Raw genomic sequence first — 26,478 nt, 5'->3', positions numbered from 1 at the left:
AACAGTAACGCTAGTCAGTGGCGGAATTAAGACAAATGGCTATCTATGAGCAAAATCAACAAAGATGACAGGTTTGGGTACAACTAGTACTGTTCCTCTTCGGACAAGAATCCAAACAAAAGAAATAAGTTCACCGCCTGCATGCTCGTAGTTGCCAACTGGTTGAAAACCAATCTTAGTCAGGAACACCTCACAATACTTGCAGTCAGGCGCGCTAAAAGTTTTTTTTTTAAAAAGCATTGGCTGCGCGGCCGCGAAAGTGATTGCTCGCTGTATGGGTGCCCGCGAGATGGCGCCTGTGCACCTAAACGCAAGCTCTAGGCCGCCACAAGTAAAAGCGTGTGGTAGCATTTTCTGAAGCCCACTTACTAAAAATGTCTCGCCAGTGCATCGCATGCGCTGGTTCAGGCGAGACCTAAAAAACAGTAAAGGGGTAGGGGAGAAAGAGATTTATAATAAAAGAGCGTAAAGCTGAAGGGGCTAAGTTTTATTTTTTCCGAAAAGGAGTTAAGCAGGAGGGGAATTAAGGTGTCTCTTTAAAAAGGGATAAAGGGGGAGAGGAAGTAAAAGGTTTGAAAACAAATCGGAAAATGGAGTAAAGCAGGACAAGAGTAATGGGTTTACAAAATAAATGGAGTAAAGCTATAGAAGCAGTAAATGGTTTGTAAAAAACAAAAATAGGAGTAAAGCTGGAGGGAGGATAAAGGCATTTGAAAATGGAGGAAGTGGGGACAAGGTGTTTGAAAAAAGAATAAAGAGCAAGAGGGAGTAAGGAGCCTAAGAAACTGGAGGGGTAGTATTACAAGGGGAAAAGAAGGCAGGAAAGAGGGTCTTGGGGAAAAAAAAGCTCTCTTCGAAATTGAAAAGAAGGTGGAGTGCTGTTACAGAGGCCATATCTTTCACCATCCATAGAGCAGACACAGGTGCTGTATTTACATGTCTTTAATTATTCCAATGCGGTCCTACAGATTTTTGTAAGCAAAAACTATCCAATGGTATGGGGTTCTGTGAGGTATCCTGTCAGCTCAAACAGTGCATTTTTTTTTGCAGTTTGTCCACATGAACATGGTTTTCTTTCAAATTTCTTTATTGGCTTTTCAGTAAAGGTTACAATATTGAAAAATAACCAATTTCACTTAACAAATTGACATTGCAAGTTGACCAGCAACACATCACAAAAACAGTCTGAGCAGTGTATTGTATAGGACCCGAGTCATGCAGGCTTGACCACTTTAACTACAATCTACAGGACCATATTAGGATGCTTAACGATATACCACATTTGTGTCCCCCCGGACCACATCAACTGTTCAGTGGAGGTAAAGTCTGTCAGCAGTGTTGGCCTGCTCCAGAAGATATGTCTAAAGGAGGGCCCAGATGTCTCGAGGACGAGAAGATGGTGGGAGGAGTTCAGCATAGGTGGTTAGTTGTTCTTGACAATAGACTAGGTCATTCAGCTATGCTTTAAATTTGGATGCCCTCCCCCATCTGCAGGCTACCCTTCGCTTGCCCAGCAAGAGTGCCAGAGAGATGTATTTCCGCAGCGAGGCGGTCAGTGCTTCGGTGTATCCTAATAGTGTGACTTGAGGGTTTTCGGGGATGTACAGTCCAGTCATGCGGTCAAGCGCTCCCAACACCTCCAGCCAGCAACCCTGAATGGGGGGGGACAGTCCCAAGATGGATGACAGCAGTTGGTGTCACGAAGGTGGAGGCGCGCAGGGGTGTAGTAGAGGCGGTGTAGGTTACAACAGTGGATGATGCATAGCCTGCTATTAGCAAACATTTTCCCGGTTTGTTGGCAGCAGAATGACCACTGGTCATCGGTGATAGGGAGTCTAGCTCTTCCTCCTAGCGAGTTCTAGCAGGAGGGGTGGGTTACGCTGAGGTTTTCGATCTCCTCGACGTCAGTTCTCCCGATCTCTTGTTCATCACAGAGTCTTGGCTGGACGCTTCGTCCAACCCCATTGCCACTCTGGCTACTCCGGAGGGTTACAAGATAATTAGAGAGGATTGCCCAGACGGGAGGTGTGGGAGTTTAGCCATCTTCTACAAAGATAAGTGGAAGCTGTGGAGGGAGGATGTCACTGCATGGGGAGTCTGAAGTTCTGGACTTCAGTATTCAATTCTCGGATCACTTCACACTGGGGGCCTCACTTATTTACATGCCCCCAGGGCAGGCAGGTCCGTTCCTGCGGGCCTGTGGGGACGCTATTGCATATAGAGCACTTCGATTCTCCAATTAGGTTGTGCTGGGGGTCCTAAACATCCATTTTGATCAGTCTCAAGTTGCGGACACGTCAGACTTTCTGGATACTTGGCACCTAGTTCAATTAAGCCAGCAGGTCAGGCTTCCCACTCATCTGGCTGGGCACGATTTAGACCCAATCTGTACCAACTTCCCCATCAAGATGAGGGACCCGAGTCAGGTCTCCTAGTCTGATCATTTCTTGATAAAATGTTCTTGGGAGGTGCTCAACGCTAAGCCTCCAGTGTGCTCTGTCCGCAAACCGGCCTTTGGAAAAATTGTCCCCGCTGCCTTTATTCATACTTTGGAATCATCTACAACCGCTCTCTCGGGTGACTTTGAGAGCCGACTAGATGCGTTCACCAGCTGGGTTTCAAAGGATGCCAGTTCTCTTCCCCCCTTAAGTTCAAGTAGGCCCGCCAGGAGTTCTCCCTCTAAACCCTGGTACAACCTAGGACTTAGAGAACTGAAAAAAGAATGCAAGATTTTGGAACTAGCATGGCGTCGCAGTGACTATTGCCTGGCTGCCACACTGAAGCTCAGAGCCAAGCAAAAAAATCTATTATGAGGCTATAGCTCAGGCCAAGAGGGAATTCTTCACGGCATGGATTGACTCTGCAAAAAACAATGCTAAAGAAATGTTTTCAATAGTGAAGAGTTTTACGTCACCTCTAGCCCAGGAGTGGGCGTCTCCATCTTCAGTCGCCTGGTGCGAGATTCTGTCTACGTTTTTCTGCACAATTCAGGCAGCGTTTCTACCAGGTGCTAATGTGACCAAGGTTTTGCCCAGACTTTTTCATTGGATATTATACATGGCCTTAATGCCTTTATACGGGTGAACTTGGTTGACTCACTTAAAATCCTTAAGAGTCTAAAGTTGGGCTCTCCCTCTGATCCTTGTCCGGCCAGGCTGCTAGCAGCAGCTGCCGAGACTATTAATGTAGAGGCAAATAGCATTGTTCACCTGTCCCTCTGTACAGCTTGCGTCCCTGCGCCATACCACTCCTAAAAAAGCCATCTCTTGACACGCGCAGTCCAGGTAATTACAGGCCTATTTCTCCTCTACCTGGTCTGTCCAAGGTGTGTGAGAAGGTTGTCACCAAACAACTTACGGATTTAGTCAAAAGAGGGGGTCTGCTGCATCCCTTTCAGTCAGGATTCCGTGCAGCTCATAGCACGGACTCTGTGCTGGTGGACGTTGAGGCCATTCGGGAGTGTTTGGACGCCGGAGGGAGGGCTGCATTGATTTTGCTTGACCTCTCGGGGCGTTCGATACCGTCCCCCTACGCTCTTCTTCTCTAGCGCCTGGCCAGGATAGGTGTGTCGGGGTCAGCCTGGAACTGGCTTAGAACCTTTCTGGTCTACACCAATATTATTCAACAGCTCTTTCCTTCTACACAAATTCATACATATCCTCATGCTATTTGATTGCAATACTTCACATTATAACAGAACATTCCACTAAAGCCAGATCTGTTGGAACCGCCAATGCTTGATACTTAGTGTGACAAATGCAAGACCAGCAGTTGATGGACAGAATGCAGAACAATGTCATATATTTACCCGAGTACAGAGATCTGGGCCTAAATCCATCGGATTTTTTTGCACTCCACACCACCCCAGTTCAGACATACATTCACCCAGTACACTTGCATATGGCCATGTCTGAACTGGGGTGGTGTGGAGTGCAAAAAAACGATGGATTTAGGCCCAGATCTCTGTACTGGGGTGAATGTATGACATTGTTCTGCATTCTGTCCATCAACTGTTGGTTTTGCATTTGTCACCCCGAGTGGGATGGGTATGCTTAGACGTGAGTCCCATGCTCTCCACATCACTGGAGTCAAGCTATCCTGGCTGAAGACGGCTGAAACCGGTCCTAGGATGCTTGATTCCAGTCCAGGAAAGAAATGGCTTGGCATTTCGGGCTGGACTGTTCCCATGAGGCACAGGGTCAAGGCTGATTTGCATATGGCCATGTCTGAACTGGGGTGGTGTGGAGTGCAAACAAACGATGGATTTAGGCCCAGATCTCTGTACTGGGGTGAATGTATGACATTGTTCTACATTCTGTCCATCAACTGTTGTTTTGCATTTTGATACTTAGCGTGAGACAGAGCAGTAAACTGGTGCAGTGAGCCTACAGTGATTTGACTTTTTAACTCTAAATACATTTTTAAAAGGCAACAAGAGGGGGCGTATTTTCGCTGAAGATGAGCTGAGATGAGCTGAGATGCACGCCGCTGGAGCTCTGGCTGAGCCTACCTTACAAAGCGATCTTAAGCTCAGCTGGGGACAGATAACTGCCGTTTCTGGGGGCCCCCAGGCGACGGATGGTAGGGAGCATCACCGGACGAGCTGGTGTAGTGGCAGCTATTCTTGGGACGGAGAAATCACCGTACTAGCCTGGCCTCCCCCTGCTGACTGCGGCGGCCGCCGTTTTGCAGCATCCAGGTCCGGCGCTTGTCGCGGAGTGGGCGAGTGCAGCCGAGGACTATCTTGGACCCCGCTGGTGCTGTGTGGCCCAGACGGGGGTGACTGAGCGCGCCTGTGCTGACGGGCGCCCCAGGGATACGGAGAGCAGCCTGCAAACCCGAGTCTGCGCCAGCCGACCACCATCATGTCGGTGGGTGCTGCCCTAGAGGCGGCAGAGCTGGCCTGCAGCGAGAGGAGCACACCGCATGAGGACAAAACGTGGCGGTGAGTGGCATCATAATTTTTTTTAAATCATTTGATGTGTTGATTCTGCAGGAAACATGGAATATGTGTAGTACGCCACTGATCGGCTATCAGGAATACTTGAATGCGGCATTTAGGGATGCTGCTTTTGGTCGACCAAGTGGTGGTCTTTCTATATATATATTTCCTTAAGCCTTGATGTTAAACACTATGAAATTGACCTTTAAGTCAAATGGTTACAGTGCGTTAAATTGATTGCTAGACATTCGTTAATTCTTTTAAATGTGTATTTAAGTTAGAAAAAAAAGGTTGGATCACTACAATTTATACAGTTATGGGAAATGGTAAAGGTGCTTTATTATGAACATATGGACTCACATCTAATTATTTCTGGGGATTTTAATACTCATCTTTTATGTTTTAAAAAGCTATATATTGAATCAGATCTTCTTACTAAATGGTCTAATTGTGAGTTTATCTATACTACTATTATAAAGGAAGAACTTTGAACCTTTGAGGTGGGTAAACTCGGGAACCACAGCGCCAATCCACACACCCGATACATCGTTGTAATCGTCAGGGTGTGCAGATGGACATAGGCTATATAAACTTAATAAATATAAGTTACCAAAAAAAAAAAGTAGTCCCTTGGAAGAAGCGCCGGCCGCGACGTGCGTGCCCGACGTGAGGAGAGCGGGGAGGAGCGGCGTCCAGGAACTCGAGGAGGACCGGCGGACATGGAGCGGTGAGGAGCGGCGGACAGGCGGTGAGGACCGGCGGACAGGCGGTGAGGACCGGCGGACAGGCGGTGAGGAGCCGCGGACAGGCGGTGAGGAGCCGCGGACAGGCGGTGAGGAGCCGCGGACAGGCGGTGAGGAGCCGCGGACAGGCGGTGAGGAGCCGCGGACAGGCGGTGAGGAGCCGCGGACAGGCGGTGAGGAGCCGCGGACCGGCGGTCAGGAGCCGCGGACAGGCGGGGAGGAGCCGCGGACAGGCGGGGAGGAGCCGCGGACAGGCGGGGAGGAGCGGTGGACAGGCGGGGAGGAGCGGTGAGCGGCGGTTAAGGTAGGTTATTTATTTATTTAGGAGCCGTGAGCGGCGGAAAAATGAAGCAAAAATTAGAAACGTGAGCAAGAGGAAGCAAACGGAGCATTACAAAAGTGAGCCAAACGGTGCATTACAGGAGGAAAAAGTTACGTGTGCAGGTTACAAAAGCGTAGAAAGTAAACATAGAGGTATAGGAGGAAAAAGTGACGTGTAAAAGCAGCAAGAGGAAGCAAACGGAGCATTAAGAAAGTGAGCCAAACGGTGCATTACAGGAGGAAAAAGTTACGTGCAGGTTTTAAAAGCGTAGAATGTAAACAGAGGTATAGGAGGAAAAAGTGACGTGTGCAGGTAGCAAGAGCAAGCAAACTGAGCAATAGGGCTCGCATTAGGAAAGTTTGAGCTATTGGTCTTATAAATGAATTTTTTTTATTTATGTGTTATTTTTTAAACTAGCTAAATTAATAGCTTTGTCATTTACAATGCCAATAGTAATAACTTTCGCAAACACCTATAGCATTTGTAATGCAACATGTTTTGTATTTACGTGACTTAGATGTATTGATATTACAAATAACAATGGCTTTTAATTTTTTTAAATAATTAATACTTAAATAAGTTATTTAATTTGTAATGGCAATAGCTTAAACTATTGTAAATAACTTTTGTCAAGATTATGTACAGTGTTTTATATTGTGACGAAAATCCAAGAACAGAAGTGAAATATTAACATCTTTTTGTGATTTGTAATAAAGCATGAAAGCTTGAATACAAGTTGAAACATTGAAAGAACACATTTGAACCAGTGATGTTGTGGTTGGGCTGAGTGATGTTGTGGTTGGGCTGAGTGATGCTGTGGTTGGGCTGAGTGATGCTGTGGTTGGGCTGAGTGATGCTGTGGTTGGGCTGAGTGATGCTGTGGTTGCGCTGTGTGGTGGATGCATTGGTGGAGCTGGGTGCATCGGTGGAGCTGTGTGGTGGGTCGTTTGGTGGAGCTTTGTGGTGGGTGCTTCGGTAGAGCTGTGTGGTGGGTGCATCGGTTCAGCTGTGTGGTGGCTGCATCGGTGGAGCTGTGTGGTGGGTGCATCGGTGGAGATGTGTGGTGGCAGCATCGGTGGAGCTGTGTGGTGGCTGCATCGGTGGAGCTGTGTGGTGGCTGCATCGGTGGAGCTGTGTGGTGGCTGCATCGGTGGAGCTGTGTGGTGGCTGCATCGGTGGAGCTGTGTGGTGGGTGCATCGGTGGAGCTGTGTGGTGGGTGCATCGGTGGAGCTGTGTGGTGGGTGCATCGGTGGAGCTGGGTGCATCGGTGGAGCTGTGTGGTGGGTGCATCTGTGGAGCTGTGTGGTGGGTGCATCTGTGGAGCTGTGTGGTGGGTGCATCTGTGGAGCTGTGTGGTGGGTGCATCTGTGGAGCTGTGTGGTGGTTGCATCTGTGGAGCTGTGTGGTGGTTGCATCTGTGGAGCTGTGTGGTGGGTGCATCTGTGGAGCTGTGTGGTGGGTGCATCTGTGGAGCTGTGTGGTGGGTGCATCTGTGGAGCTGTGTGGTGGGTGCATCTGTGGAGCTGTGTGGTGGGTGCCCCGGCAGAGCTGTGTGGTGGGTGCCTCGGCAGAGCTGTGTGGTGGGTGCCTCGGCAGAGCTGTGTGGTGGGTGCATTGGTGGAGCTGGGTGCATCGGTGGAGCTGTGTGGTGGGTGCATCGGTGGAGCTGTGTAGTGGGTGCATCGGTGGAGCTGTGTGGTGGGTGCATCGGTGGAGCTGTGTGGTGGGTGCATCGGTGGAGCTGTGTGGTGGGTGCATCGGTGGAGCTGTGTGGTGGGTGCATCGGTGGAGCTGTGTGGTGGGTGCATCGGTGGAGCTGTGTGGTGGGTGCATCGGTGGAGCTGTGTGGTGGGTGCATCGGTGGAGCTGTGTGGTGGGTGCCTCGGTAGAGCTTTGTGGTGGGTGCCTCGGTAGAGCTTTGTGGTGGGTGCCTCGGTAGAGCTGTGTGGTGGGTGCATCGGTTCAGCTGTGTGGTGGGTGCCTTGGTGGAGCTGTGTGGTGGCTGCATCGGTGGAGATGTGTGGTGGGTGCATCGGTGGAGCTGTGTGGTGGCTGCATCGGTGGAGCTGTGTGGTGGCTGCATCGGTGGAGCTGTGTGGTGGCTGCATCGGTGGAGCTGTGTGGTGGCTGCATGGGTGGAGATGTGTGGTGGCTGCATGGGTGGAGATGTGTGGTGGCAGCATCGGTGGAGATGTGTGGTGGCAGCATCGGTGGAGCTGTGTGGTGGCTGCATCGGTGGAGATGTGTGGTGGGTGCATCGGTGGAGCTGTGTGGTGGCTGCATCGGTGGAGCTGTGTGGTGGCTGCATCGGTGGAGCTGTGTGGTGGCTGCATCGGTGGAGCTGTGTGGTGGCTGCATCGGTGGAGCTGTGTGGTGGCTGCATCGGTGGAGCTGTGTGGTGGCTGCATCGGTGGAGATGTGTGGTGGCTGCATCGGTGGAGATGTGTGGTGGCAGCATCGGTGGAGATGTGTGGTGGCAGCATCGGTGGAGCTGTGTGGTGGCAGCATCGGTGGAGCTGTGTGGTGGCTGCATCGGTGGAGCTGTGTGGTGGCTGCATCGGTGGAGCTGTGTGGTGGCTGCATCGGTGGAGCTGTGTGGTGGCTGCATCGGTGGAGCTGTGTGGTGGCTGCATCGGTGGAGCTGTGTGGTGGCTGCATCGGTGGAGCTGTGTGGTGGCTGCATCGGTGGAGCTGTGTGGTGGCTGCATCGGTGGAGCTGTGTGGTGGCTGCATCGGTGGAGCTGTGTGGTGGCTGCATCGGTGGAGCTCTGTGGTGGCTGCATCGGTGGAGCTGTGTGGTGGCTGCATCGGTGGAGCTGTGTGGTGGGTCGTTCGGTGGAGCTGTGTGGTGGGTCGTTCGGTGGAGCTGTGTGGTGGGTCGTTCGGTGGAGCTGTGTGGTGGGTCGTTCGGTGGAGCTGTGTGGTGGGTCGTTCGGTGGAGCTGTGTGGTGGGTCGTTCGGTGGAGCTGTGTGGTGGGTCGTTCGGTGGAGCTGTGTGGTGGGTCGTTCGGTGGAGCTGTGTGGTGGGTCGTTCGGTGGAGCTGTGTGGTGGGTCGTTCGATGGAGCTGTGTGGTGGGTCGTTCGGTGGAGCTGTGTGGTGGATGCATCAGTGGAGCTGTGTGGTGGATGCATCGGTGGAGCTGTGTGGTGGGTGCATCGGTGGAGCTGTGTGGTGGGTGCATCGGTGGAGCTGTGTAGGTGGGTGCATCGGTGGAGCTGTGTAGGTGGGTGCATCGGTGGAGCTGTGTAGGTGGGTGCATCGGTGGAGCTGTGTAGGTGGAGCTGTGTAGGTGGAGCTGTGTAGGTGGAGCTGTGTAGGTGGAGCTGTGTAGGTGGAGCTGTGTAGGTGGAGCTGTGTAGGTGGAGCTGTGTAGGTGGAGCTGTGTAGGTGGAGCTGTGTAGGTGGAGCTGTGTAGGTGGAGCTGTGTAGGTGGAGCTGTGTGGTGGGTGCATCGGTGGAGCTGTGTGGTGGGTGCATCGGTGGAGCTGTGTGGTGGGTGCATTGGTGGTGGTGGGTGCATCGGGGGAGCTGTGTCGGTGGAGCTGTGTCGTGGCTGCATGTGTGGAGCTGTGTGGTGGGTGCATCAATGGAGCTGTGTGGTGGGTGCATCGGTGGAGCTGTGCAGGTGGTGCTGTGTGGTGGGTACATCGGTGGAGCTGTGTGGTGGGTGCATCGGTGGAGCTGGGTGCATCGGTGGAGCTATGTCAGTGGAGCTGTGTGGTGGCTGCATCGGTGGAGCTGTGTGGTGGGTGCATCGGTGGAGCTGTGTGGTGGGTGCATCGGTGGAGCTGTGTGGTGGGTGCATTGGTGGTGGTGGGTGCATCGGGGGAGCTGTGTCGGTGGAGCTGTGTCGTGGCTGCATGTGTGGAGCTGTGTGGTGGGTGCATCAATGGAGCTGTGTGGTGGGTGCATCGGTGGAGCTGTGCAGGTGGTGCTGTGTGGTGGGTACATCGGTGGAGCTGTGTGGTGGGTGCATCGGTGGAGCTGGGTGCATCGGTGGAGCTATGTCAGTGGAGCTGTGTGGTGGCTGCATCGGTGGAGCTGTGTGGTGGGTGCATCGGTGGAGCTGTGTGGTGGGTGCATCGGTGGAGCTGTGTGGTGGGTGCCTCGGTGGAGCTGTGTGGTGGGTGCCTCGGTGGAGCTGTGTGGTGGGTGCCTCGGTGGTAGGTGGAGCTGTGTGGTGGGTGCATCGGTGGAGCTGTGTGGTGCGTGCATTGGTGGAGCTGGGTGCATCGGTGGAGCTGTGTAGGTGGAGCTGTGTGGTGGGTGCATCGGTGGAGCTGTGTGGTGGGTGCATCGGTGGAGCTGTGTGGTGGGTGCATCGGTGGAGCTGTGTGGTGGGTGCATCGGTGGAGCTGTGTGGTGGGTGCATCGGTGGAGCTGGGTGCATCGGTGGAGCTATGTCGGTGGAGCTGTGTGGTGGCTGCATCGGTGGAGCTGTGTGGTGGGTGCATCGGTGTAGCTGTGTGGTGGGTGCATCAGTGTAGCTGTGTGGTGGGTGCCTCGGTGGAGCTGTGTGGTGGGTGCCTCGGTGGAGCTGTGTGGTGGGTGCCTCGATGGAGCTGTGCGGTGGCTGCCTCGGTGGAGCTGTGTGGTGGGTGCCTCGGTGGAGCTGTGTGGTGGGTGCCTCGGTGGAGCTGTGTGGTGGGTGCCTCGGTGGAGCTGTGTAGGTGGAGCTGTGTGGTGGGTGCATCGGTGGAGCTGTGTGGTGGGTGCATTGGTGGAGCTGGGTGCATCGGTGGAGCTGTGTGGTGGCTGCATCGGTGGAGCTGTGTGGTGGCTGCATCGGTGGAGCTGTGTGGTGGGTGCATCGGTGGAGCTGTGTGGTGGGTGCATCGGTGGAGCTGTGTGGTGGGTGCATCGGTGGAGCTGTGTGGTGGGTGCATCGGTGGATCTGTGCAGGTGGAGCTGTGTGGTGGGTGCATCAGTGGAGCTGTGTGGTGGGTGCATTGGTGGGTGCATCGGGGGAGCTGTGTCGGTGGAGCTGTGTGGTGGCTGCATGTGTGGAGCTGTGTGGTTGGTGCATCGGTGGAGCTGTGTGGTTGGTGCATCGGTGGAGCTGTGTGGTTAGTGCATCGGTGGAGCTGTGCGGTTGGGGCATCGGTGGAGCTGGGTGTATCGGTGGAGCTGTGTGCTGGGTGCATCGGTGGAGCTGTGTAGGTGGAGCTGTGTGGTGGGTGCATCTGTAGAGCTGTGTGGGGGTGCCTCGGTGGAGCTGTGTGGTGGGTGCATAGGTGGAGCTGTGTGGTGGGTGCATCAGTGGAGCTGTGTGGTAGGTGCCTCGGTGGAGCTGTGTATGTGGGTGCCTCGGTGGAGCTTGTTTATTTTTTGCAGTGGGGGGGTATCATTTAGAAAATGCATGCTACAGCAAAAAACGGAAAATTCTGAAAAGAGTGGTTGTATAGTTTTCTAACCGTTCTAGTGTGCTGGACACAAGGGAGTGGCATACTTCAAGCCGTAGCGAAAGCAATAAAAGAAAATCCACAAAGCGGGGATAGGGTGTGGTACTACAGGCTGTTGCTAGGTGTTTCTCTAGACCTGTATTAGCCACATAAGGTACTGCACCCTGCAATCCTGAAGAATCCAATCAAAAGAATGCTGATGAGTATAAAAAAAAATTGTGATCCTCCTCAAATGCGAAATAATGTAACTTATCCGTGCATTAGCTCACTGGAGGCTGGAGTTCAGCGTTTTGATCTGCTTTCTGCCACAGTCTCGGACTCCCAGTACTAGCATAAGCAAAAATAGAAAATACACAAAGCAGGGAAAGGGTGCAGTATCACAGGTTGTTACTAGGTGTCCCTCTGGAGTTTTAAAGGTACCTCTATTAGCCACATAAGTGCACCCTGCAATCCTGAAGAATCCAATAAGAAGCACACCGATGATTAAAATGTCACGCAGTATAAAACAAAATACTGATACTGTATGGGGAGCATCATGTCAGGAAAAGAGAAACGCTTAAATCAGTGGTTCCCGGCAAGAGTTAATGATAGCCCAGGAAGATGCTGGCAAGCAAAGTCTTCCAATACGTCTCTCTTGATGCTGACAAGCTACCCGACTTTACTAACTGTATAGGAGAGAAAGGCCCTCCCCCCCGTGGCTGAGCAGCCATCACACAGAGCTTTTATTGCGGTGCAGCGAGGAGCGGGAGCAGACCCCTCGGTTGTATTATAGTGTCCCGAAAACAATGTACCAGCCTGCACTGAGCAACACTGTGCGGGGACAGGTAGTGCACCTCATTGGTCGTATAGTGCCCCTGGGAACCTTCTGTGAGCCTTGAGCACTTCCTGTATAGAAGCGTTGCTGATATTTTTGGAAGCCTTGATTCACTATTCACTGTGATCGATTTATTTGTAATACAAATATGTTTAGTGTTCGTGCATGTGGATTTCAGCCGCACTCGTTATGTGAAGTAACAGGTCTAACAGGCGTGATGTAAAGTACGGCCGGCCGGCCGGCAGTGAATAATTAGAGAAGTTGTGGGAGGGGGGCGGGCTGCCTTTGATGTGGTAATGCGAGGCAGGCAGGCAGGCGGCTGGTGGCATTGTGCACGCGCTTTTTAGGGCTTGCGCTTGCGCAATTACCTAAAAAGCACATTCACTTCAAGAAATCGCCAGTGGAATCGCCAGTGGTCGTTAAACACTGGATAAGCCACATTAGAGCTTCGCCAGCGATGCGCAGAAGCGCATCAGCAGGCGAGCCCTAAAAAGTGACGTGTGCAGGTAGCAAGAGGAAGCAAACTGAGCATTAAAAAAGTGAGCCAAACGGTGCATTACAGGAGGAAAAAGTTACGTGTGCAGGTTACAAAAGCGTACAAAGTAAACATAGAGGTATAATACTGCAATATATGGAAGAATGCTCCGGGGGACCCACGGACAACGTCGGGGCAGGCGGGGGCCCTGAAGCCTAATTGCTCCCGGACAACGTCGGGACAGGCTGCTAGTTAAATATAATTTAAAGATCCCGTTTGACAGAGATCATAATCCAACATTTAATAGAACTGATAGTTCATAGATTATTGATTACACTATATTGTCAGATAAACTTTCTAATCTAGTTCAAAACTATGAGGTGATCCCAAGGATCGAGAGTGACCACAATCCCCAAATTATTACTTTTAGTTTTGTCTTTGAGAATCTGCCAGAAGAGAGAATATTAAGATCTGCCCCAGTTGCTTATAACCTCAAAAGGCTAATATGGAGTGATAAAACCGAGAAGGATATTATTGAGTTTCTTTCTCTTAATTCCAGAAGCCTTGGTTTCAGCCCATAAAGGAAACTCAATAGTTGTCCTTTGGCCCTCCCTGTGTGATTACCTCGTGGATAAATTCTCTAGGCGGGAACCCAAAGAACCCGGGCTGGTTTTCTCATCGTTTAATGTATTTGAAAAAAATCACTTAATAAAACAATAAGATCTTTGTACAGAAACAAGCAAAAGGGACGACCTACTTCTTACTGTCACTTAAAATCAGAGACCTAAAGAGGGGGTATAAGAAGGAAATCTGGAGAGCTAAACGATTATATTATGAAGAAACTTGGGCTAAACTTCATTTTGCTTGCAAATCTAGGGATTTACGACTGTTCTGGGGTATTATTAACAATTTAGAAAATGGACATTCTAAAAGTAATAGTGCCAATATAGATGAATCAAGTTGGATACGTTTTTTTAAGAAATCAAAAACTGGACTAGCATTTGTGGACGAAGCACGTGCCGACAATGATGTCTCTTTGGAGCCAGTAGGTGGGTGTGATCCCCCAAGTGTCAGTGACCCTTTAATTTTGAATGATTTTGAGCCTTGGTCAGTGGACACAGTTAAAAAAGTCTTATTTAAGATTAGGTCTAATGGAGCTGCTGGCCCCAATGGCCTGCCGAATTTTATTTTTAAAGCTAAACTTATAAATTGGCCCGAGTTATTAACGTTCCTTTTTAACGAGGTTCTTAAAACCAGTCATATCCCAGACTCATGGTGGGGAAGCATTATACAGCCAATTTATAAAAATGGCCCTCAGGACAACCCGGCAAACTACCGACTAATAACCCTCACAGATGTTGAGGCGAAAAATTTTGCAAGTTGTCTGTTAGATGAGTTGGTATCCTGGGCGCTAAGAGAAGAATTGATTCCTATTTTTCAAACAGGTTTTAGGAAGGGCGAATCGACTGACAAATTTAATTTTATTAACATTGTTAGGCGAAAGAGCAAAATGTAGTAAACAAACATTGTACATATGTTTTATCGACCTAAAAGCCGCCTTTGATTCCGTTCCCAGGAATATTTTCTGGAAGAAGCTTCTTAATTGGGGTATATCAAAAACTCTTCTAAAAATGATTCATTTATTGTACTCCAATACTTGGGTCCAGATTAAAATTGGCGACGGCAGACACACCACCCGTCGAATTGATACAAATGTCGGCTTGAAACAGGGGTGTGTGCTCGCCCCTTGACTTTTTAACTTATTTATGGCCGATCTCCCAGCCCATTTTAATAATGTCATTTCGCACTCGCCCACTGTGATGGGTAAAGAAATTAAATATTTACAGTATGCAGGTGATACTATTTTACTCAGTCATACTATAATAGGCTTGAAAAGACTAATAAATTCATTTAACATATATGTTACCCAAAATGGCTTAACAATTAACGAAAAAAAAAACAAAAATAATGTTAATAGGAAAGGGTAAATTAGGGGTAAAGGATTTGAATATTAACGGTCTAACAATAGACTGTGTAAAATCCTACAAGTATTTGGGAATAACATTTGACGATGGACTGTCATTTAGACAGCATTTTAATAATTTGGAGGCTAAAGGAACTTCTCTTGCCTTTGCCTTTCTAAAACTGCGAGAAGTTATTATGTCCTAATTAAGATCATTTACTACTAACCTCATTCCCTCCCTGGACTATGGATCAATAATTTTTAAGGGTAAGGATGCAAAAATGTTAGAGGACATAGTTATAAGGTCTTACAAATCAGTTTTTAGGATACCCAAACAGATCCCGCCTGCCAATGTAAGACTGGAATATGGCTTAAGGAACCAGATTTTGGTACGCCAAGCCGCATTTTTAAAAACTTTACTGGTATTATCTTGAGCGGAGGAGGGCACGTTAGCAAGTCTGTGCTTGTGCGAGATATCGAAAGGCCAATGTTCGAGAAGCTGGCAGGATTACCTATCTGAGTGCCTTATACGTTTCGAATGCCCAAATCTGGTCGATGAAGTGAGGAGCATCATGATATATAAAAAGATGTTGAATACAACTGTTGCTCGTCTGTCAGAAATTATGGATAAAGATGAGCTAAGAAAAAGAACCCACTTCTGGACTATAGCAAATTCTTTTAAGAAATTGTATGCTCAACCATATTTACTTTTTCATTTAAAACCCTGGTTTAAAAAGAAATTTATGCTCTTAAGGTTCGGCATTTATCCAACCAAAGATGGAACCCCTAAGTGGGAGTATAAATGGTCATCAAATGTCCGGGTTGTGCGGGTTGTTTGAGGAAACGTTGCTGCACATTGTTACACTATGCTCAAAAATGTGTCAGGAAAGGAAGCTAATTTTAAAACCTATCTTTAAAGAATTAGGAGTTAGAACTTGTAGATCTGCATTAATATCCTGCTTAAGTGGCGTCAATGTCTATAATACACAGCAATTTGTACAATTTATCTTTAAAGCTGAAAAGAAATTATGTAAGGCCGATTCCTAAAGTAATGGATAAATTTGCTGGGTGCGAAGTAACGATTTTATTGTTTTTAGGGAGTGTGTCAGCAATTTTAAGGTACCTATAAATTATTCTAAAACCTTGTGATATTTTAATGTTTGGTAATTTTTGTAGATATGATCGACCCAATGATTTTAAAGATGTGAGTATGGTGCTATAATGTACAGATCAGTTTTAAAATGTATTAGTAACTATGTTATTGTCAGCACGCGGCTCTTTAGTCTTGTCAGTGGAAAATGAATTGTATTCTTTAGTCGCTGCTGAAAGCACAGGCCACCTTAGTATTAATGTCGGGATACTATTGTATCGCTGTTGCTAATAGATATAGTCATTTTAGAAATCTAGTTATACTTGTTGCTTGTATTTAGCAATTTAATTTTAGTTTTTATCATGTGAGCTTATTGCACTTTAACTGGAAATTATAAGCTGCTATCACATGTACTTAAGCACTTTACCTCCAAAACTGGAAAATGGTTAATCCGATGTCGGGTATGTTATATTTTGGCATTGTATTTATATTTGTTCAATCAGACTTTGTGCTTGTTATGTATTTTTGTTTTTGTAATGATTTTAATTAATCAACAAATAAAGCATTTACATATCTGTTAAAAAAAAAAAAGTGGCATCATCAGGGGACAGGCGCTGCATGGCGGAAGCAGTTTACAGACCTCAGCGGCGATAAACTCGGCGCGGCCCGACCGGCCCGCTTTGAATTTGGCGTGCAAAGCCATTCTGTTAGAGACGGGGGCATGCGGGACGGCTGCCACGGCCTAAGCTGAGCGCCCTGCATGTGTGCCTGATGTCCTAGCCCACTCAGCCCGATAGCCGCCTGGAAGAGTGACCTACAAGAGGTCGCATTTGCAGTAACCTCCGCAGAAGCTTCAGCGCTACCCTGGTGCGGGCCCATCTCGACCTAGCCCAGTGTCTGTGTGCCCCGCCGGGCTACTCCTGCTTTGTAACCTGCGGCATCCTGGGGAATCTGGTGGCCGAATAAGGAGACAGGCAGTCGCTGGTGGGGCCCTGTTGCAGTGAGTGGCGCAACCAAGAGGCGGGTACCGACCAGAGGCGATGGACAGTGGTCTACGTTGGTGCTGACCCTCACCCCAAAACGCTTGTGGTGCACAAGGGCCTAGTGGGGGGAGGAAGTGTGCGCCGGCTGCCCTAGAGAAGAGGGCTGCTGCCCGGTCGGAGTGTCCTGCCTCTGAGCTCATTGGCCTCTATTAGGCCGCCTACAGTTTGCATAGGGGGGGGGGTCTGGGGTGGGTGGCGGGGGGGAGGGGGCGGGGGGAGAGGAAGCCACCGGAGGGCTCACCAGACGCAACACTCCACAGGTGCCACTAAGCTGTCCAGAGGGCCCACCCCTGAGTGACCGAGCGGAAAGCAGTCAGACGCTGGAGGTGAGCGATATTCCGGACTGCCCCACTACGTTGGCACACGGTCATTGGTCCACACTGGTGAGGGCTACTGCTGGGCAGTATGGAACTCTGACAACGGCGGATCCGGCCGGTCCCCTCCTCATCGCGCCCTGCCCTTGCTTGCAAATACGAAGGAATTAATGACCTCTACTCCTGAGAAGAGGACTAATGTGCTGACCCTCCACCCTGCCTCTGCGCTCATAGACCTCCCCCGGGCTGCCCGGTGATCGCTCTGAGAGGGGGGCCTGAAGCCTTTCCAAACATGCCAGTCTAGTAGATGTCCTTTGTCCCTGAAAAGATCACGTCTTGCGCCAATACACCGGGAAAGGTGCGCCACTGCCCATCAGACGCCAGGAGAAGAGGCCTGTTCCTTCTGCACTGCCCCTAGTAGCCGCGGGCCCTGCGCTGCCAATACAAGATACCACACCGCTACCCCAATGGGCTGACCTTTGTTGTGGCCACACACCTCACGGAACTGCCCCTCTACAACCACCCACGGATATTTTTTAGTGCACGGAGGCCCATGTGACGCCCCACTGACTAACCGGCCCACACGGACTATATTTGGTACTGTCCCAGTGGACCAACCCCTTGCCGCGCACCCGGACTGAGCGCCTAAAAAAACGACACCCTACTGCTCATCAAGCCTGACACTTTGTAGGGCACAATCTGCGCAACCATGACACGCACCAACAGAGGTAAAGACATCCCAGCGCCGACTGCTAAAGATACCACTGTGGTGGCAATGTGGGGCAAGGCAGGTGCGTCTGCTACGGCTGAAGTGGCCCAGTTGACTGAAAGGGACTTGCCTTCTGTTACACAGGGGGCGGAGGGGTTCCTCTTGGGGCAGATGGGAAGGACATTATGACCTATGTGGCAAAACTCCTCCACGAAGTCTGGGGGATGACGACGCCTCCACGCCGGCTTTGGACCCACCCCACCGGGTTTCCGGGCCGGTCGGGGTTCCTCCCTGACATCTCAACCAGGGTCCACTTTTTCACAGAAAAGAAGGCTATTCTTAAGGCAGCGAGAACCAAGCAGGACCTCGCAGACGACGGAAACAAGATTCAGATATTCAATGGACCTAGCGCCCAATACTTTGAGACGCTGCGCGACTTCAAGCCTGTGACAGACAAGCTGCGGAGCCTGGACATCTCGTACCAGTGGGGCCACCTTGTCGCTCTAATACGGTAATACAGTCCTACCAAGAGGCAGCTCAACTACTCAGACTTCCCGCCTCACGATCTGTCAGTCCCACCTGACCTCCGCCTTCTACAAGAGTGCCCGCCAATCCGTCTTGGTCCACCGTACGCCGGCGTAGAAGCTCACCACCCTTGGATGAACAATTTCCTTGCAGGCCAAGCAGGACATTATTGAACATTCGGTCCCTGGAGGGGGACAAGTCAAAGACAGGCCTGGAATCCTCAGTCCCTTGATGAACAGCACATGTGCCCATAACCAGCTCTGAATCCTTTATGGAGGACCACAGACCCCACTTTATGGATTTCAACTTTTACCGCTGCGTTTTAGGCGCCCCCAAACTTCCCTCAAACAGGGTGGCAGAGGCCGGAGCTTCCGACTTGGATGAACTCTAGTACAGCAGAAGACCTACCCCCCCCCCATTTGTTCCTGTGAGAGTGACGTCTCTGGGTACACCCAAACCCTAGGGTGCAGGATGACCTACAACTGGAACAGAACGATGTGGCCCGGTTGGCTGATGTTGGTTGTTCTCCTTTAAGGTCTCGCTGAACCAGCGCGCATGCGCTGTCAGCGAGACATTTAGTAAGCTTAAAGCGGGTTTCAAAAGTGCTTCCCACCACAAGCTTGCAGGAGACCAGCTTGCTAGAAAGCGAATATGCGTGCGCGCACAACATGCACAGCACTTTTCCCCCGTCGCGCGTGCGCACCACTCGCGTGACCAGCCGCGATTATTTTCACTTTTGCGGCGCCGCGATTATTTTCACTTTTGCGGCACCCCAATTATTATCACTTTTGCGGCACCGTGTGCTGTGTGGCACTTGTTAAGAGTGCGTTTTCACGCAAATGTAACTTTCTTCTTGGAATGGTAAAGATTTTTTTTTTAAAACAAGATGGATGCACGTCATCATGAGGCTGCCCTAGAAAGCCTGACAACCAGCAGCTCTAATCGGCGCCAGGGGCCGCCACAAGCATTCTCAGATCTCTCTAGGCAGACAGATAGCCAGTAGATGTAAGGTCAGCTCATCTCAGCTATCAGAGTCTGCAATGAACAAAGGACCGGAGTGTGTAAGAAAGACATGCATGTGGCCAGCAACTGTTCTCCTTTTGCATCACTTTGTGTTTAACACCTGTGTCTGTTAACTTTACAGCAGGTCTATCTTTATCTTTCGTGCAGCCTGTTCCAAAGCGCCAAGTCCAGACACAGGACAATGTAGCACTAAGTCCTGCCCAGATTAAACTGTTATCTGCGCTCATAATTAGTTGCTTTTTAGCTACAGGTGCCTTTTAAAGACAGTTTGCTTGTTACTGGTAACTGCAGATACCCTGCTCCTGCACTTACTCGCAGCAATGCGCTGAAGAGGGCATAAATGGACATCCTTATGAATGCGGATAAAGATGGAGCTGTCAGGGGCTATTTGCTCACTTCTGCCTCTTGTAGCTGACATGACATCACAATTGAACCCAGAAGTAGGGTGGCTGGTGAGGTCACAAGAGCATTATATGCACTCAGTGAAGCGATTCTTTGCGTCTGTGTATGAGGCTCCTGGAGTTAGGTCAAGCCCATGAACAGACTGTAGTTTTTGATTTTGTACATGCTTAATATCTGATGAACTGCAGGCCAAGTTCAATCTATACTGAAATGCTGAGAAAATCAACAACAAAAAAGTCAGCAGATATAATGCACATCAAACAGCCAGTTTGCGAGAACTATAGCACAAGGTTAGTATGACCACTCACTGCAAACGAGCGGCACATTCTAGAGACAACGGCATCCCAGCTTCAGGTTCTGAACAGGTACCTGGCCCTGCATCCAGACCTCATGCCCGAACTGCCTCTGCTGCTATCTTGGCACCTGCTAGTGTGAAAAGTCCTCCTCTGTGCCCATCTGCTACGCCTGCTTCACCACCACCATTCAATGCTGCCTATTGAGCCTCTCATCGTCACCTCTTCTGTCCAAGGTAAGCAACCTCCTTTCACATACTGGATCCCTCTGTGGGTCTGGCCTGCAATCCTTACTGCTCCTCTGAGCATCTGGTTGGTGGTGCAATACATCCTAGCTGCAAAATGGGGGGTTACTCTGAGACACAACAGTGCTAAACGTTCCCCCGCATTTGTCCATTGCTCGGCCTATAAGACTAACTCCTATGTATTGAAGTTGGAAAAGTCAGACAGACAATGAATTCTCTCATCAATTACAGTTAACCTATCTTTTCCACAGTGGCCACCGTCAGAGTGTGCCAGCACCCCCGGCCCCACTTCCTACACAGACCTTGCAAGTTTACCTTTCATAACACCCAGAACATGGCAGTTGTGATTTCACCCGCAATGACTAAGCAATGATTTGTTTTTGAACCTGAGGAAGCAAACATCTCCAGAGTTCCAGTGGGACACAGTAAATGTGATTTCATAGCAGAAAGCATTAATTTTGAACTTCCGCCCTGTGAGTATCGACTTTGTAATGGACTCTCGTTTCATAAGCACCACCAGCAAAGACGTCATTCTTTAAACCAGGCATTATCTCTTGTTGGCAAGCATTCCGCCCAATCACTTTATTGTTTACTTCATTTGTTCCTGAAAGTCGGTACTGCTTAAAGTGCAACTGAAACCAAAGGATCTGAAGTACGACTCCTTTCCTATTGCCAGAAATTGAAAGCATGTGTAGGTCAGCACAGTATAGGCATGTTTGGTGTCAGTGAGAGGACAGGATAAATTATCATGAGTAACTTAAAAACATATGCATTAATCCAAGCAATAAAACTCTGTCCCAAACATACCTAGGGAAGAGAAAACCTGGGGCTTTTGATTATTTTTCGATTATGCTGTATTAAACAACTATGAAATAAATACAAACTCGACAGATTACACAGTACAGTACACCATGATACATATGATGGCATAAGGTGGAACAAAACAAAGTTTTACCCGCAGTAAGTCGACTAAATAAAATTGCTGTACTCTTAATAAAAATTGTTTAAAAAAAAAGGTTAATACCTTCTGCCCCAACAATTCTTATAGCTTTCGGTACCTGGAGTAGTCTGAATTATAACACTTGCAGGAGTGGAATGCTCTGTAGTTGTGTTGGTACTGTCATTAACAGAGTTGGCAGGGGCAATGGGTAGTGCAAGTTGCATTGGGTTCCTGATGAAGGCCCCTGGCATTTTTTGTTGTTTGAATATTAAGCACTGACCATACCCATGGTGTACAGGTATTATTGTTAGTAGATTCAATCTCTACATAAAAGAGAGCAGGAAATTGCACTTGGAACCCCTGCAGTTTAATAACTTCTGAAAAAAATATTAGTTTGGTTTATATTTAAATGTGTTCTGGCAAATCACTTCAGTACATACTATACAAAAAAAATCTTGAATCTTCCGTACGACTGCCACTGCTAACACAGTATACACCATAGGTCTATAATTGCTTTACAAACTGAATGAATTGTTGTATTGATCGGATAGAAGATTCCAGATATTTTTTGTATATGAATTTATTTCAAAGTACGCTATGAACATATTGCCTAGGACACTCTGAATCAAACTACTTAAAGAAGGAAGAAAATCATTCTCAACTAATGTGGAATATGAACTCATAATCAGCACACCTCGTTTTGAATGTCTGAGATACTTGTTAAGAGGCATGAACTTTATTCAGCGAACGAGAAACTAATAGAAAATATCCCACTGCAATAAAGACCAGGAGAATACTTAAATTAATTACTATCCAATAACTAATATTTTGCTTTACCCTACCCATGGAAAGTGCTAAACTATAGAAATCTCTGAGAAGAATACATTGATTGATTGCATAACACTAAATCTACTTGTGACTATTTCTATACACTTGGCTAACTCTTAATACTGTGTCTGCACTGAATTAAAAAAAAAATTCTCAATTATTCTTTAGTTTTCTTCCTTACTGTTCAAAATTGATATTTAAAGCTTCAAAACATCTTAAAGCCAAAAAAAATTAAGAAACAGGAAACATTACTCTTTGTAAAGCATGTAAACATTCTTCTCGCAAAAAACTCAAAAGGCAAACAAATAGTTTGACTTAGCAACAAATATAATTTCATTACCTGTTCCTGCAGATCGTAGTCATAGTTATCATGCAGCAGAAGACTTAGGATATATCTAGTGTATATCATTGCATCAATACCACACTTCTCCAGCTCTTGTCCTAGCCAGGACTGCACTGGGTCCAGAGCATGAAGCACAGACATTTCAGAAACAGATACAGGGCTTGGATAAGAGCTCACAGAGCCATCAGATGGTAAACCTTCAATCGTGCCGACAGGGTGCATCAATCTAAGTGGTTGGCATCCTTAAAAGATGAAGCATTTTCCACTGGATTCCGTCAATCTATGGAGGATCATTTCCCTCCAGAGTGTTGGAGAGCCTTTATTCCCAGGGTAATCATTTATATTTGCTGGCAGTCTGTCGTCTTGAGACAAACTTCAATCTTCAGGCATGGCCAGTAAGTAAACTTATAATAGAGTGCACATGTAGATGTGATTTTCTATCTAAAGTTCACATTAAGTCCAAACATAACCTCTCCAGCAGTACCTGTAAGGTGAGAAAGAAAAGTAAACGTTTTCATCCAGAAATATAAACATTAAAATGTGATGCGAGGCAGATACAATAGATTTTTACACTTTTATATCAATATTTGTGCTTTTGGTCACTGAACAATCACAACAGTATAGCCATATTTCTAATGTACCGAAAGAGGACGATATAATTAAACTAGAAAAATCAGACTGAAGACCAACCACATCTTCTATTACATTTTTTGCAAGTAAAATGCAGACCAAGGATGCTATTCACAAAGGTATTTTACTAGAGTCAAGAATGCTTAAGGTTTAACCATTTGAAAGATCATAGGGCCATTTGTGCTTATAAACAGAAGATAGTTGTTACAATAATCTTTTAACAAAAAGAGCATAGGGATACAAATATATTCATATTATGCGGGACCTGAAACGTGCAACTAATTTCTCTGGCAGCACAGAATAGAAATTAACCTATAATTTCTATTGTTGGAATCATTTCTCCAGATGAGCTCTAAAAGAAGCAATCAAAAATATGCATCTGATCTGTCAGTACCACCGAGCCATATGATATACAGACAAAACAATCAACTATGTAAAATATCCAAGAACTTGGAATACTCCTCCTTGCTATAAATCAATGGTAGGTCATGTAGAACTGTAAAAAAGTAAAAAGTACTTGAATGCTATCTTGCCATATCTGATAGTTTTAATGAAGATGACTCAGTGAACTAGCTCTGGACATTATAGACCAACAGTAAATATTTCCGGAGTTGACATGTCTAAATGAGCTGCTAAGTAAAAGTATCCTTTGGAAAAATCTATAGCCAGACTTTGGCAGACTGGCTGTGGTCTTATTTTCCTATGGTCTACATGCAGGATTATAAGTGAAATGAAAGGAGTACATTCTATATTACAATGGCAACGTCACAGCACATCAGCGCAAATGAACAAGCGGAAATGGTAAAATTCTATTCATTATGATTCCTGTACCTTTATTGCTTCTTCTCCTACATTAACAACTATTTATGAAATTGCAGGTACTGACTGCCATGTATGAGCAGAAAAAGCTCCTTATAAAGAATGATGTTGCACTAACAACTTTGGAGTGTGCATGTGCTCAATATACTCTGCCCTTATTTTTGATTTTACCGTTTAAAACTTTATTCAGCAAAAATGCCATAGAGGACAAATAAATTTAGATGGATAAGAAAATACACATCACAGCGAGGAAGAGAGCGAGGGCGCGCGAGAGAGAGAGAGAGCGAGCGAGGGCGCGCGAGAGAGAGAGAGCGAGGGCGCGCGAGAGAGAGAGAAAGAGAGCGAGCGAGGGCGCGCGAGAGAGAGAGAGAGAGAGAGAGAGAGAGGAGAGAGAGAGAGAGAGAGAGCGAGGGCGCGCGAGAGAGAGAGAGCGAGGGCGCGCGAGAGAGAGAGCGAGAGAGAGAGCGAGGGCGCGCGAGAGAGCGAGGGCGCGTGAGAGAGAGAGAGCGAGGGCGCGCGAGAGAGAGCGAGGGCGCGCGAGAGAGAGCGAGGGCGAGAGAGAGAGCGAGGGGCGCGCGAGAGAGATCGAGGGCGCGCGAGGGAGAGAGAAAGATCGAGGGCGCGCGAGAGAGAGAGAGAAAGATCGAGGGCGCGCAAGAGAGAGAGAGAAAGATCGAGGGCGCGCGAGAGAGAGAGAGAGAGAGAGAGAGAAAGATCGAGGGCGCGCGAGAGAGAGAGAGAGAGAGAAAGATCGAGGGCGCGCGAGAGAGAGAGAGAGAGAAAGATCGAGGGCGCGCGAGAGAGAAAGATCGAGGGCGCGCGAGAGAGAGAGAGAGAGAGAGAGAGAGAGAGAGAGAGAGAGCGAGGGCGCGCGAGAGAGAGAGAGCGCGAGGGCGCGCGAGAGAGAGAGAGAGAGCGCGAGGGCGCGCGAGAGAGAGAGAGCGCGAGGGCGCGCGAGAGAGAGAGCGCGAGGGCGCGCGAGAGAGAGAGCGCGCGAGGGCGCGCGAGAGAGAGAGCGCGCGAGGGCGCGCGAGAGAGAGAGCGCGAGGGCGCGCGAGAGAGAGAGAGCGCAAGGGCGCGCGAGAGAGAGAGAGCGCGAGGGCGCGCGAGAGAGAGAGAGCGCGAGGGCGCGCGAGAGAGAGAGAGAGCGCGAGGGCGCGCGCGAGAGAGAGAGAGCGCGACGGCGAGAGAGAGAGAGCGCGACGGCGCGCGAGAGAGAGAGCGAGGGCGCGCGCGAGAGAGAGCGAGCGCGAGAGAGAGAGCGAGGGCGCGCGAGAGAGAGAGGGCGCGCGAGAGAGAGAGGGCGCGCGAGAGAGAGAGCGAGGGCGCGCGCGAGAGAGAGAGAGCGAGGGCGCGCGCGAGAGAGAGAGAGCGAGGGCGCGCGCGAGAGAGAGAGAGCGAGGGCGCGCGCGAGAGAGAGAGCGAGGGCGCGCGCGAGAGAGAGAGCGAGGGCGCGCGCGAGAGAGAGAGAGAGCGAGGGCGCGCGCGAGAGAGAGAGCGAGGGCGCGCGCGAGAGAGAGAGCGAGGGCGCGCGCGAGAGAGAGAGCGAGGGCGCGCGCGAAAGAGAGAGAGAGCGAGGGCGCGCGCGAGGGCGCGCGCGAGAGCGAGGGCGCGCGCGAGAGCGAGGGCGCGCGCGAGAGCGAGGGCGCGCGCGAGAGAGAGAGCGAGGGCGCGCGCGAGAGAGAGAGCGAGGGCGCGCGCGAGAGAGAGAGCGAGGGCGCGCGAGAGAGAGAGAGCGAGGGCGCGCGCGAGAGAGAGCGAGGGCGCGAGAGAGAGAGAGCGAGGGCGCGAGCGAGAGAGAGAGCGAGGGCGCGAGCGAGAGAGAGAGCGAGGGCGCGCGCGAGAGAGAGAGCGAGGGCGCGCGCGAGAGAGAGAGAGCGAGGGCGCGCGCGAGAGAGAGAGCGAGGGCGCGCGCGAGAGAGAGAGCGAGGGCGCGCGCGAGAGAGAGAGCGAGGGCGCGCGCGAGAGAGAGAGCGAGGGCGCGCGCGAGAGAGAGAGCGAGGGCGCGCGCGAGAAAGAGAGAGAGCAAGGGCGCGCGCGAGAAAGAGAGAGAGCAAGGGCGCGCGCGAGAAAGAGAGAGCAAGGGCGCGCGAGAGAGAGAGAGAGAGCGCGAGGGCGCGCGAGAGAGAGAGAGAGCGCGAGGGCGCGCGAGAGAGAGAGAGCGCGAGGGCGCACGAGAGAGAGAGAGCGCGAGGGCGCGCGAGAGAGAGAGAGCGCGAGGGCGCGCGAGAGGGCGCGAGAGAGAGAGAGGGCGCGAGAGAGAGAGAGGGCGCGAGAGAGAGAGAGGGCGCGAGAGAGAGAGAGGGCGCGAGAGAGAGAGAGGGCGCGAGAGAGAGAGAGGGCGCGAGAGAGAGAGAGGGCGCGAGAGAGAGAGAGAGGGCGCGAGAGAGAGAGGGCGCGAGAGAGAGAGAGGGCGCGAGAGAGAGAGAGGGCGCGAGAGAGAGAGAGGGCGCGAGAGAGAGAGAGGGCGCGAGAGAGAGAGAGGGCGCGAGAGAGAGAGGGCGCGAGAGAGAGAGGGCGCGAGAGAGAGAGGGCGCGAGAGAGAGAGGGCGCGAGAGAGAGAGGGCGCAAGAGAGAGAGGGCGCGAGAGAGAGAGGGCGCGAGAGAGAG

At 49.9% G+C, this 26,478-nt stretch overlaps 1 protein-coding gene across 2 annotated transcripts in view; it reads right to left on the bottom strand.

Annotated features, from left to right (window-relative positions):
• KIAA0232 (KIAA0232 ortholog) overlaps nucleotides 1-26,478 on the bottom strand; it is a 438,560-nt gene that overhangs the window by 320,328 nt on the left and 91,754 nt on the right. For both annotated transcript variants that reach the window (XM_086964120.1, XM_086964119.1), the window contains exon 2: nucleotides 22,417-22,903. In XM_086964120.1, coding sequence (XP_086820246.1) covers nucleotides 22,417-22,641 — 225 coding nt within the window. In that variant the 5' untranslated portion in view covers nucleotides 22,642-22,903. The remainder of the gene's footprint in view (nucleotides 1-22,416; nucleotides 22,904-26,478) is intronic.

The sequence above is a fragment of the Lissotriton vulgaris genome, chromosome 3_2 (genome assembly GCF_964263255.1).
Source record: "Lissotriton vulgaris chromosome 3_2, aLisVul1.2, whole genome shotgun sequence".
In the NCBI taxonomy this organism is placed as follows: Eukaryota; Metazoa; Chordata; class Amphibia; order Caudata; family Salamandridae; genus Lissotriton; species Lissotriton vulgaris.
Note: the sequence above shows the minus strand (reverse complement) of the source record. Positions and strands in the feature narration are given on the sequence as shown.